The following is a 12,363-nucleotide window of genomic DNA, read 5'->3' as shown; positions in this document are numbered from 1 at the left end:
CCAGTCTCCACGAGATCCAAATCATGCCTGCTCAGCTCCTGGTCCGGGATCTGGCCCCCATCTGACGTCATCCTCCGAGTCATCTAGATCCCTGGGGTTAACCCCTGCACCTGCAGCACAGGACCCCAGGGGCATGCACCCATGTCCTGAAGCCTTTGGAGTCAACCTAGGTCTCTTGGCTGGTCCTGGTCTCCTTATCCAAGGAAACCCTCTCTCCTGCATTCTGCCGAGCCAAAAAGGCCTCATGCATCAGGAGAATAAACTCGGAGGAAAATCCCAGTGGGCCCTCGAACCCCTGATCGGGGAGACCAGACTCCGAACACCCTCCATCCTCCTGGACATCTTCTGGCTCCTGCCCCACAGGAAATCAGTGGAGGGGGCCCATTGGGGTCACGGCCGGTCAGGGTTTCCTACTTGCCGCCCCCCCTTGGGAGGAGACACCGAAGAAATCCCCCCTTTTAAACCTGCCACAATCCCAATGGCACGGGCAGCCTTCCTGGACTTCGAAGACTTGAGGGAACATCCTTCCCCTCCCGATGCACAACCAGTGCAGAGGGAGCAAGTATTCAACCGAGCAGGCTAGAGCCCACAGGCCCTGCAAGCCTCCATACGTGGCTTATCTGCCATGAGGCCTGCACTGAAGTCGGGCCTAGTTGGGCACCACCGTAAAAAGGAGCCAGCCATGTGACCCCTGCCAACAAGACGCACGATCGCACCGAAAATTCCGGCGCACAGCAAAGTCAATAGTAGGCCCGAATGCCGCATAAATATTGCGGTGCGCAGCACAAGTTTCCCCGCCAGGGAAAAACTAAATTACAGGGTCTCTTACTCTCTCTTGCTCCTGCGAATCACTGGGAACCCCGCCTAGCCGATCACCTCGGCACTGCTCCACGATCTAAGTTTCCTGACCCCTTTTCTCTTACTGCTTCGTATCTTTTTTTTTTTTTTTTTTTTTTTAATCTTAAAATCAGCTCATATCAACACACAAAGTGCCCAAGAGAATAAACAATGGGTACTTCCCTAAATGGAGCCAGCAGAGAGGTCTTCAGAGCACCAAGAGGGAGCCAGTACCCTGGCTATCTAGGTCCCTGGAAAAGAAAATTGGTTCTTACCTGTTAATTTTCATTCCTGTAGTACCACGGATCAGTCCAGACTGTGGGTTATGCCTCACGTCCAGCAAATGGAGACAGAGAAAAACTTGAAGGTGCCCTTAGTTAACCTGGTGTGCCCACTGCATCCCTTCAGTCTTAAGAATATCCAAGCAGAAAGTAAAAATATTAACCACGCCCCCTCAAAGCTTGTGCTGACTCCATCTGCTGGATTGGGGACATAACCCACTGTCTGGACTGATCCAGGTACGTACAGGGAATAAACCTAACTACCCCCTGGGAGGAACTTCCTGAATTTGTTGTAACATTTTTTTTTTTTGTAGCTTGATTCATTGAAGAAGCTTAAGCAAAAAACAATTAAAACTATAACTTTTTTTTTTTTTTTTAAAAGGGATTACATCTCAGCCCTTAAATCAGGGCAAGACTGCAGGTTTGCACCACCTCCATCTGCTGGAGACAGAGAAAGACTAAAGGGATGCAGTGGGCAAACCAGGTTAACTAAGGGTGCCCTTCAAGACTTTCTCCGTTTCCATCTGCTGGAAGGGAGGAATAACCCACAGTCTGGACTGATCCGGGTACGTACAGGGAACCCACAGGCAACAGCAGCCAGAGGTATCCAACCCCTCTGTCGCCTGGCTCAACCCAAGGGATGGCCCAGAAACAGAACCTAGCACCTTGGGGAGCAGAAATCCACTGTAAAATTTCCAAGTCTCCACTCTCAGGACTGCAGGTATGTACCTCTACCATCTGCTGGAGACAGAGAAATACTGAGGGGACTGCAGGTGGCACTCTCGGTTATGTAGCAGTGCCTCAGAGTTTTGTTCTCTGCCTCCATCTGCTGGGAGGGATGCACAAACCCACTGGTCTGGACTGATCTGGGTATGTTCAGGAACCAACCCCAGAATAAAGAGGAACTTAAATTCAATACTTCCCTGCTCAGATGGGCCACCAAATGTAGAGCTGCCGTGAGGGATCAGGATCTGGACCACCAGATATACACCCCCTGCTGGAGACAGAGAAATACTGAGGGGATGCAGGTGGCACACCAGGTTAAGAGAGGGTGCCCTTCAAGTTTTTCTCTGTCTCCATCTGCTGGAAGGGAGGCATAACTCACGGTCTGGACTGATCCGGGTACGTACAGGGAACTGGACCACCAGATACACACCCCCACGGCATCTTGGAGCAAGCTACCATCAAGGGTCACCAATCCCCTGCTCATCTACCTCAAGCCAAGGGGTTGGCCCCACCAGGAGCCAACAACCCCCTGGGAGGACCTGGAGATCTCTCTTCTCTTTTTTTCTCTCTCTTTTTTTTTCTAATATTCCCTAGACTGCAGGTTTTAACACCATCTGCCATCTACTGGAGATAGAGAAATACAGAGGGACTGCAGGCGGCACACTGGGTCATGTACAGTGTCAGTGAAACTTTTTCTGTCTCCATCTGCTGACAGGGAGGCAAAACCCAGGAGTCTGAACTGATCTGGGTAAGAACAGGGAATGTACTTTATTTTCTCTACCCTCAGTCTGTTCCTAAGAAAAGAGAGAGGCAGAACAGAAGACAAATAGTGGCATAGAATCCAACTTATATGCAGCTGCTCTTATACAAAACTAAAGAGTTTTATACTCCATACTTGTTCAATTCCCTTTTTCAGAGCAAGATTTTATGAAATGTTCAGCAAGAGTTTTAAAAAATAAGCCAAGAAATAAATTCTGTACTGAAAAGTGGAACAGGGCTCCTCAGACCATGACTGCAAGTTCTATGGTCTCACTTGTATGGTCTGTCACCTGGCCAAGACTGCAGGGCTCCCCAGAAGGACCAAAGCAGAAAGATGTGCAGAAAACGTTGAAGCAGGTTTCGAACAAAGGTGTCACTATGGAGGGCACTGCAGATGGCTAGAGTTCAGCACCTGCAGGCCAAGCTGGGGCACTCACCTGCTGCGTGTAACCTCGGAACATAGGATTCACCAGCTTGATTCCATGTGATAGACTGGTGGGGACCACGTAGCTTGGACTATTCAAAGGAACAAAAAAATAAAGTGTCAGTGTCCAACAGCTGGTCTAGATTGCACTTCTGAAAGGGATGGATTCTTTACAGGGAGGAGTAAACTGGGTGCTTGCCCCATGTCTATTATGTTTGTCCCCCTCCCTGCTCATTGTACTTTCCATCTATTGTTTGATGTAAACCGATATGATGTGCCCACTAATATCGGTATAGAAAAGCTGTTAAATAAATAAATGTTTACACAGGAGCAGCATTGGTATCTGTTGCAGTCCAAAATGCTAAATTTGTGTGTTTGGTCATACTGTTTTGGCCTGATGAAATGTGTTTAGCTCTCAAAAAGTAATCAAGAAATATAAAAGTTAGTCCAATAAAAAAGGTTATCACCTATTATGGTTTTTTTTTTAATTGACCTTTATTTCCATACATTTTGGTAAAAATGCTCCATGAAGTTAGGCATAAGGCCTTACATATGGCTTTTAGTATTTCCCAGTTAAAGTTAATAATGCAGAAGTGCTCGTCACACCATTCTCTCTATATGGGTAGCGTCCAATGATCTCAAGATCAAAAATCTCAGTTCTCCAGCCCAAGGAATCAATTGCTCTAATACTTCTCAATACTAAATGTGCCTTTACTAGTTTCATAATTTACCTACAAGGTATGTTTCTCTATTTTATTTTTTTTTAAGAGCCTCCCTCTTGAGGTCAAGGGTCATAATCCAGCATCACAAAAATACAGTTGCCTATGGCTTCTACAAAAAAAAAAACTGTCAGCAGTTTCCAACAACAGACAAACCTGTAAGACTCACCGCTTTTTGTGCCAAAGCTCAGAGAGCAATTTCTGATAGCTCTTGCACAGGGCTGGCTTCTTGTCTGTGCGCACAAGCCCTCCACACTCCAGGAAAAACTGTGTAAGAGGAGGACTGCAGAGGAAGAGGCAGTGTAATGAATGACCCCTACTCAATCTCTCACGGGACAAATGTGAAGAAATTAAATTCAAAAGAGCCAGAGAAGATAGGCTTCTTTCACCTTTACATTAACCTTCTGCACAGGAATGGCAAACAAAGGAAAATTGGTTCTTATCTGCTAATTTTCATTCCTGTAGCATCCCAGATCAGTCCAGACAAGTGGGTTTTGCATCCTACCAGCAGATGGAGGCAGAGCACTAAAAGCTTTTCAGGCACTGCTACTTAATCGAGAGTGCCACCTACAGTCCCTCAGTATTGACCTGTACCCAAGTCAATGTAGAGCCAATAATAAATTCAAATAATCTCCCTCATAGGGCGAACAGATAAAAATAGGTTGGAGCATCCAGAACTGGAATCCTCTCCTCCAAGGCCACAGGCCATCAAAGGTCCTAGAAACCGAACTATATACAGCCATAATTTCTGCTGAAAAAGTCACACTAATACAGTCTTTCAGAATTAAGGGGATGGGTCTCTGGACTGAAAATTTTCCTTTCCTATTTGTACCCCAGATCAGTCCACACAAGTGGGATGTACCCAAGCTCCCCTATACTGGGCAGGATCCTGGAAGTCCCGCTCTCAGATCACTCTTACCAAAGGTCATCTCCTCTGGCGCTCGTACATCTAGGCGATAATGCTTGGTGACAGTATGCAAAGACGACCAAGTGGCCACTCTACAAATGTCCTGTGGCGAAACCAACTGACACTCCGCCCAGGAGGCTGCCTGTGCTCTAGTCAAATGTGCCCATAATCCCAAAGGGACAGATCGACCTTTGCAAAGATAGGTTGAAAAAATAGTCTCCTTTAACCAATGCGCTATAGTGGCTTTAGATGCCTTGGTTCCTTTCTTTGCCCCACCGAACAAGACAAAAAGATGATCCAACCACCGAAAGGCATTCGTAACCTTAAGATATTGCAACAGAGTCCGCCGAACATCCAGGCAGTGAAGATCCTTCACTAGCCGTCCTTCCCTCTCTAATCTTGGGAATGCTGGAAGTTCCACCATCTGGTTAAGATGGAATGACAAAACAACCTTCGGTAAGGAGGAGGGCACGGTCCGCAAAGAAACCCCATCTGAAATTTGTAGAAATGGTTCCCTGCAGGACAAAGCCTGCCACACCGAGATCCGCCTAGCCGAGCAAATTGCTACCAGGAATACCATCTTTAAGGTAAGATCCTTCAACGTCGCCTCCCGCACTTGTTCAAATGGAGCACCACAAAGGCCCCACAACACCAAGTTCAAATTCCAAAAGGACAAATCCTCTGAACCGGAGGTCGCAGATGCGTGACTCCCTTGAAAAAACATACGATATCCCGGTGAGTCGCCAATGGCCTTCCATGAAGTTTCCCTCAAAAACAACCTAAGGCTGCTACCTGTATACACAGGGAATTAAAGGAGAGTCCCTTCGACAAGCCCTGCTGCAAAAAAAGACAGGATGTGCAAAACATCCACCCTTGAAGTTGCAGCATGAAGCCATCAAATCCAGCTGGGGATTCCCCCCAACTGGCCCGAATGAGGTCGAAAGCCTCCATCAACATCTCCCATTCCCCTGGGACCAACTGTTGTCTGCTGAGAAAATCTACTTGCACATTGTCCACTCCTGCCACAAGAGATGCTGCAATCCCCCGTAGGTATTGTTCCACCCAAATAGTTCCTGGGCCTCCAAGGCCACTCCTCGACTCTTTGTTCTGCCCAGATGATTGACATATGCCACTGTTGTTGCACTGTCTGGAAAAAACAAAACAAAACTCACCATTCAGCCCTGGACTTGCTAAGAAAAATTTTCAGTCCCTTGCGTACTGCTCTCATTTCCTGCCAGTTGATAGACCAGGAGCTCTCTACTGACGACCACCGTCCTTGGGCTGTCCACCCTTGACAGACCACACCCCAACCTCTGAGGCTGACATCCGTGGTCACCACCACCCAAGTCTGGGTCCTCCAGATCTACACCCCTCTTCAAACTGGGTTGCGACAGCCACCACAAGAGACTGAATATGGAGGACCCTAGCAGCAGTTAAAGACCGATGAAATTCCTCCGACAACGGATCCCAACAGAAGCGCTCTCTGGAGCAGCCACAAGTGAGCAAAGGCCCATGGTACCAAAACCAGAATAGACGTCATGGACCCCAAAACCTGAAGGTAATCCCATGCCCTGGGAACTAACATGTGGAACAGTCGGGCCACCTGAGACTGCAACTTCAAAATCCTTTCTGTGGTGAGAACTACCTTTCCCAACCGGGTATTGAATCTCGCCTCCAGATACTCCAAAACCTGACTCAAAATAAAATGACTCTTTGTAAAGTTCACAATCCAGCCCAGAGAAAGTAATATCTCCGAACCCTCAAGACCGATCGACCACACTCTACCTCTGACATCGCCCGAATAAGCCAGTCGTCCAGATAAGGGTGAACCAGAACACCTTTCTTTCGCAATGCAGCTGCTACCACCACCATAACATTTGAAAAGGTTTGTGGAGCCATAGCCAGTCCAAAAGGGAGAGCCCAAAACTGAAATTCTGACCCAGCACCATAAATCAAAGAATTCTCTGATGTTCCGCGCAGATAGGAATGAGCAGATAGACCGCTGTTAAATCCAGGGAGGCCAGAAACTCTCCCCGACACATGGCCGCTATCACCATCCACAATATTTCCATACAAAAACGTGGAATCCCAATACTGCATTGACTTTCTGCAGGTCTAGAATGAGCCAAAATGCCCCCTCCGTCTTGGGAATGACAAAGTAAATTGAATAACTTCCTCAACCTGTTCCACTATTGGAACTGGAACGATAACTCCTAATCTCTGTAGCTGAAGAAGGGACTCTTGAACCACTTCTCGCCTGGCCCGGGACAAAGCAGCGAAACTCCATGAAGGCCTCCCTGACTGGGCGAGAAAAGATTAGAAGTATAGCTCACTCTTATTACCTCCAGAACTCACTGATGTGAGGTAATCTTGATCCACTCTCCGTAAAACTGAGTCAGCCATCCTGTGAGGACAAAGAACCCTTGTTGGGATGAAAACGCCGCACATCCCGAAAATGCAAATGAGCTAGTAAAGACTTCCTACTGCTCTTATCTTCAAGCAGTCTATTTCTTTTTGACTCTCCCAACTGCTTCATTAACTGCTCCAGATCCTCACCAAAAAACAGTTTTCCTTTAAAAGGAAGATTACAGAGTTGAGACTTGGACCACATATCCGCTGACCAATTGCATAACCACAAAAGGCGCCAAGCCGCCACCATAGACACCATACACTCCTGGCTGAGGTTCTTATCAAATCATATAAGGCTTCTGCCACATATGTAATTCCAACTTCTAACTGGGCTGCCATTTGAGAGTCCTCCTCGGTGTGTCCTGCTGTCTCTCCTGGATCTTCTGCACCCATCGCAAACAGGCCCTCTGCATCAGGCTACTACAGATGGCCATTCGTAGGCTTAAGGCCGAGATCTCAAACACCCTCTCCATCTGGATTTCCAGCTTTCGATCCTGGACATCCTTAAGTTCAGCTGATCCCACGACCAGTATGGTGGTCTTCTTGGTGACTACTGACACCGAAGCGTCTACCTTGGGCAACCTCAGAAGCTGTAAGATATCCTCCAAAAAGGGATATAATCTCGCCATTGCCCTTGCCATCTTTAGCCCCGCCTCTGGGGCATTCCACGCTCGGTCCACCAATTTCTTCACTTTCTTGGGCAAGGGGAATGCTGTAGGAGGACCACAAAGACCATCCAGCACTGGATCCACTCCTTCATTTTCCGAATCCTCCTGTAATACCTTCACTCCCAGCTCCTTCAAGACTTGAGGAATAAGAGGCTTCAACTTTTCTTTTCGGAAAAGACAGACCACCTGAGGGTTGTCCCCTTCCGTAGCCGGAATCTCCTCCGCCTCAGACAAATCTTCCGATTTCTCCTGGTTCTTCCCCAGCTCGTGGTCAGGCATGTCATCCCCCTGGTTAGTAATAGAGTCCGGGACTGCTATGTCCTCATCCAGATCGTCCAACCGGACGTGACTCATCTGACTCCATGGCCCCATCTGAGCAATTGAGCCCCCATCGCCGAGAAGGGTCCCCGAACACCTGACCGGAGACCTCTTTGCTTTCTTAGGACTGGGCTGCTCTTTCTGGTGAAGAGTGTGTTTATTTCCTTCACCTTTACTGGCTAAAAAGGCCTTGTGCATAAGTAAAACAAACTCCATAGAGAACTCCTCTCCTTCACTGTTCTCAATGCTAGGCAAAATTCAGAGCCTCCTCCCCTTGCTCTTCAGCCCTGTCCTGAATTCCCAGAAACAGAGGAGGAGGGAAGACCTGGGCCTTTCGAGCAGGCCCCTACATTGTACTCTGGGCAGCCTTCCTAATCCTTGCTGCAAAATCTCCTCCAGAGCCTTCCCTTACAGGCCACTGGGAGTGGGTAGCTCTCCGATCCAGACTGCCCAGCTGAAGGCCCTTCCCCGCCCCCCCGGCACAATCTGCACAGCATGTGGCAGAGTTAAGCCCTGCAGGCTTTCACGTGCTCTGACATTGGCGCCATTGGGGGGGGGGGGGGGGGGGGAACACGCGGTGCAGTCTGCCTCTTGCCACAGTAACCACTGTAGAACGCTGCGGATTGAGATCTGACGAGAAATCTCACCAAAATGCAGCACAATTTCCTTCCCCAATCTCCATAACCGGCCACATTCCCGCTCACAAAAACAAAAAAAAAAGTTTGGGTTTTTTTTTTTTTTTTTAAAGGTACAGCCCAAGATAAAAAGAAATAACTTTCCTCTTACGGGCTTGTAGACTGGGACCTCAGGAAAGGAGCCTTCAGAGAAACGAGGGAACCAGGACCCCTGGTTTTCCTGATCCTAGAAGGTACGACTAAAGCAGCTCAGGGATCACCAACCCCCGCTCACCCACTCGGCCTGAGAGATGGCCCACAAAGGAACCTAACACCTCAGGGAGCTCCTCAATTCTTCTGACTTACTCTAATCTTTCTTAATTTATTCTTTTTTTTTTAATTTACTTCTAACTAGACATGCAGGTATGCAGTTCTACCATCTGCTGGAGACAGAGAAATACTGAGGAACTGCAGGTGGCACTCTAAGTTAAGTAGCAGTGCCTTAAAAGGTTTTAGTTCTCTGCCTCCATCTGATGGTAGGGATGCAAAACCCACTTGTCTGGACTGATCTGGGGTACAAACAGGAACTTCCCTACCTCAGCAGCAAACATAACCAGCCTCTGTGGCACTCCTTGTCCTCAAGAACAAATTCTCTTATCAATCTACAGCCCCAGTCCAGACAGCAAACTCTCCCAGTCCGCAAACACCAGATTCTAAATGGCATACAGGAAAATTGGTTTTTACCTGCTAATTTTCGTTCCTGTAGTACCACAGATCAGTCCAGACTCCTGGGTTTTGCCTCCCCTCCAGCAGATGGAGACAGAGAAGTTTTGACAGTCGCTGCCACTTATGCCAAGGTGCCACCTGCAGTCCCTCAGTATTGAACTGTACCCAAGTTAACAAGAGCAATAAATAATATGCTTATACCTTTCTCCGAACAGAACAACGGGGAAAAGAAAACATTAAGGCTCAAACAAAACCTTAGAACAATCCAGAACCTGTGCCTTATTTTCAGAGAAGAAAACAGAACAAAAATACAGCAGAAAAGGTACCGAGCGGACTCTCCTAAACTCCCTATCCCTCACTGAGTGGGACTCTGGACTGATCTGTGGTACTACAGGAATAAAAATTAGCAGGTAAGAACCAATTTTCCTTTCCCTGTACGTACCCAGATCAGTCCAGACTCCTGGGATGTACCAAAGCTTCCCTACCTGGGAGGGGACCCCGAGAGTCCCGCTCGAAGCACCCTCTCTCCAAAACCCCTAGCGCTTGGAGCCTGGACATCCAATCGGTAGTGTCTGGCAAAGGTGTGCAAAGATTTCCAAGTAGCCGCCCTACAGATCTCTTGCGGCAACACCTGTTGACAGGAAGCCACCTGCAAACAAATGGAATGCGCCTGAAGCCAGATGGAAATCGGACGCCCCTGAACAATGTAGGCAGAACTGATGGCCTCTTTCAACCACCGAGCAATAGTGGCCCTAGAAACTTTATTACCCCGCCTGGGGCCACTTCACAGCACAAATAGATGATCGGACAGACGGAAACTGTTAGTCACCTCAAAATATCACAATAGCGCCCGCCTAACGTCAAACCTCCGTAAGTCTTTAGACTGAGGTGTAGCGGAGCTCAAATTGGGAAAGGATGGAAGTTCCACCAATTGATTCACATGAAAGGAGGACACAACCTTGGGCAGAAAAGAGGGAACAGTCCGTAGGGAAACACCCGAATCTGTAATCCTCAAAAAGGGCTCCCTGCACGACAAAGCCTGAAGCTCTGAAACCCTGAAACCCTCCGAGCAGAACATATGGCCACCAAAAAAATCACCTTCAAACTAAGGTCCTTAAGAGTCACCTGTTTCAAAAGCTAAACGGAGGGGCACACATGGCGCTCAAGACCAAGTTAAGGCTCCAGGAAGGAAAAGGATTTTGAATTGGGGGGACACAGATGATTCACTCCCCAAAGAAAATGCACTACATCCTGATGCGCAGACAGGACTGTCCCCCGGATCTTTCCATCGAAACAACCTAAGGTCGCCGCCTCAACCCTCAGGGAATTAACGGACAAACCTTTAACAAGACCTTCCTGCAAAAGCAGCCAACATCTCCCACAGAAGCCCGAGTAGGCTGTACCCGATGATCCAAGCACCAAGCCTCAAAGATTCTCCACACCCTGACATAGGTTAGAGAGGTGGAAGTTTTCCTGGACTGCAAGAGGGTAGCGATCACACCATCTGAATAACCCTTATCCTTTAAATGCTCCCTCTCAAAAGCCAAGCCGCTAGACAAAAGCAATCTGCCTGGTCCAAAAACAAGGGGCCTTATCGTAGAAGATGTGGAAAGTGAGCCAGTAGCAGAAGACTGTCCACCGCAAGGTTGACCAGATCTGCGAACCATGGACACCTGGGCCACTCTGGGGCCACAAGGATGACATCGCCGGGAGGAACTTCTATGCTACGGAGGCCAGGGCAGAAACACATAAAGGAGAATGTCCAACGGCCAAGGGAGGACTAGGCATCCACTCCTTCTGCACCTGTCTCCCGTAACCGGCTGAAGAACCGTGGGGCCTTGGCATTGCGAAATGTTGCCATGAGGTCCGAATGAGGCGTACTCCAATTGCGACAAAGACAATTCCCACTCTCCTGGATCCAGTTGATGTCTGCTGGGAAAATCTGCCTGAACATTGCTCATGCCCACTATGTGAGAAGCTGCTATCCTCTCCAAGTGCAGCTCCACCCAGGTGATAAGCTCCTGTGCTTCTTGCGCCACAGCTCTGCTCTTGGTACCGCCCTGGTGATTTATATACGCCACTGGTATCGCATTGTTTGACAGCACTCTGACCGACTTCCCCTGCACTAGTGGAAGGAAGGCCTGAAGGGCGAACCTCACAGCTCTGGCTTCCAGACGACTGATCGACCAGGAGGCCTCCTCCACAGACCACTGACCCTGTGCCAAATTCTCCTGACAGACCGCCCCCCCAACCAGAAAGGCTGGCATCCGTGGTCACTATAACCCAAGCTGAGATCTCCAAATCCACTCCTCGACGTAATTTGTTGGGGAGAAGCCACCACGAGAGGCTGGCCCAAGCTGCTTCCAAAAGGGGCAGAGGCAGATGGAAAAGTTTGGACTTCAGACCCCAGCGGGACGACAAGGCTGACTGAAGAGGTCGCATATGCGCAAAAGCCCATGGGACCAACTCCAGGGTGGAAGCCATAGAACAGAGTACTTGCAAGTAATCCCAGACTTTCGTCAACCACTTGACCAGGAGCACTTGGACCTGAGATTGCAATTTGGAAATTCTCTGCTCAGTAGGAAAAAAAAAAAAAACTTTCCCTACCACCATGTCGAACAAAGCTCCCAGAAACTCCAGCCTCTGGGAAGGAATCAGATGACTCTTGGAAAGACTGACAATCCATCCCAAAGACCGCAGGTGATGGAGAACGGATTCACGGCCGCTTGGCACAGGGGCGCTGACTTCGCTCGAATAAGCCAGTCGTCCAGGTAGGGGTGGACCTGGCAGTCTTCCTGGTCTCCGAAGAACTGCTGCCACCACCATCATACCTTGGTAAAGGTCCTGGGAGCAGTTGCTAGTCCGAATGGTAGAGCACAAAACTGGAAATGCTGTCCCAGAATCATGAACTGCGGATACTGTTGGTGATAGTGCCGGATCCCAATGTGTAAGTATGCTTCCGTCAAATCCAGAGA

The 12,363-nt window shown here is 48.6% G+C and overlaps 1 protein-coding gene across 11 annotated transcripts in view; it reads right to left on the bottom strand.

Annotated features, from left to right (window-relative positions):
- Positions 1-12,363, bottom strand: part of USP20 (ubiquitin specific peptidase 20) — a 211,290-nt gene that overhangs the window by 192,839 nt on the left and 6,088 nt on the right. For 9 of the 11 annotated variants that reach the window (XM_029614272.1, XM_029614271.1, XM_029614270.1 and 6 more), the window contains 2 exons: positions 3,916-4,029; positions 3,041-3,119 (listed from right to left, as the gene is read on the bottom strand). In XM_029614272.1, coding sequence (XP_029470132.1) covers positions 3,041-3,119; positions 3,916-4,029 — 193 coding nt within the window. The remainder of the gene's footprint in view (positions 1-3,040; positions 3,120-3,915; positions 4,030-12,363) is intronic. The other 2 variants (XM_029614273.1, XM_029614278.1) reach the window with 1 other exon arrangement.

The sequence above is a fragment of the Rhinatrema bivittatum genome, chromosome 8 (genome assembly GCF_901001135.1).
Source record: "Rhinatrema bivittatum chromosome 8, aRhiBiv1.1, whole genome shotgun sequence".
NCBI classification, from domain to species: domain Eukaryota; kingdom Metazoa; phylum Chordata; class Amphibia; order Gymnophiona; family Rhinatrematidae; genus Rhinatrema; species Rhinatrema bivittatum.
The sequence above is the reverse complement of the archived record's forward strand: the minus strand, read 5'-3'. Positions and strand labels throughout refer to the sequence as shown.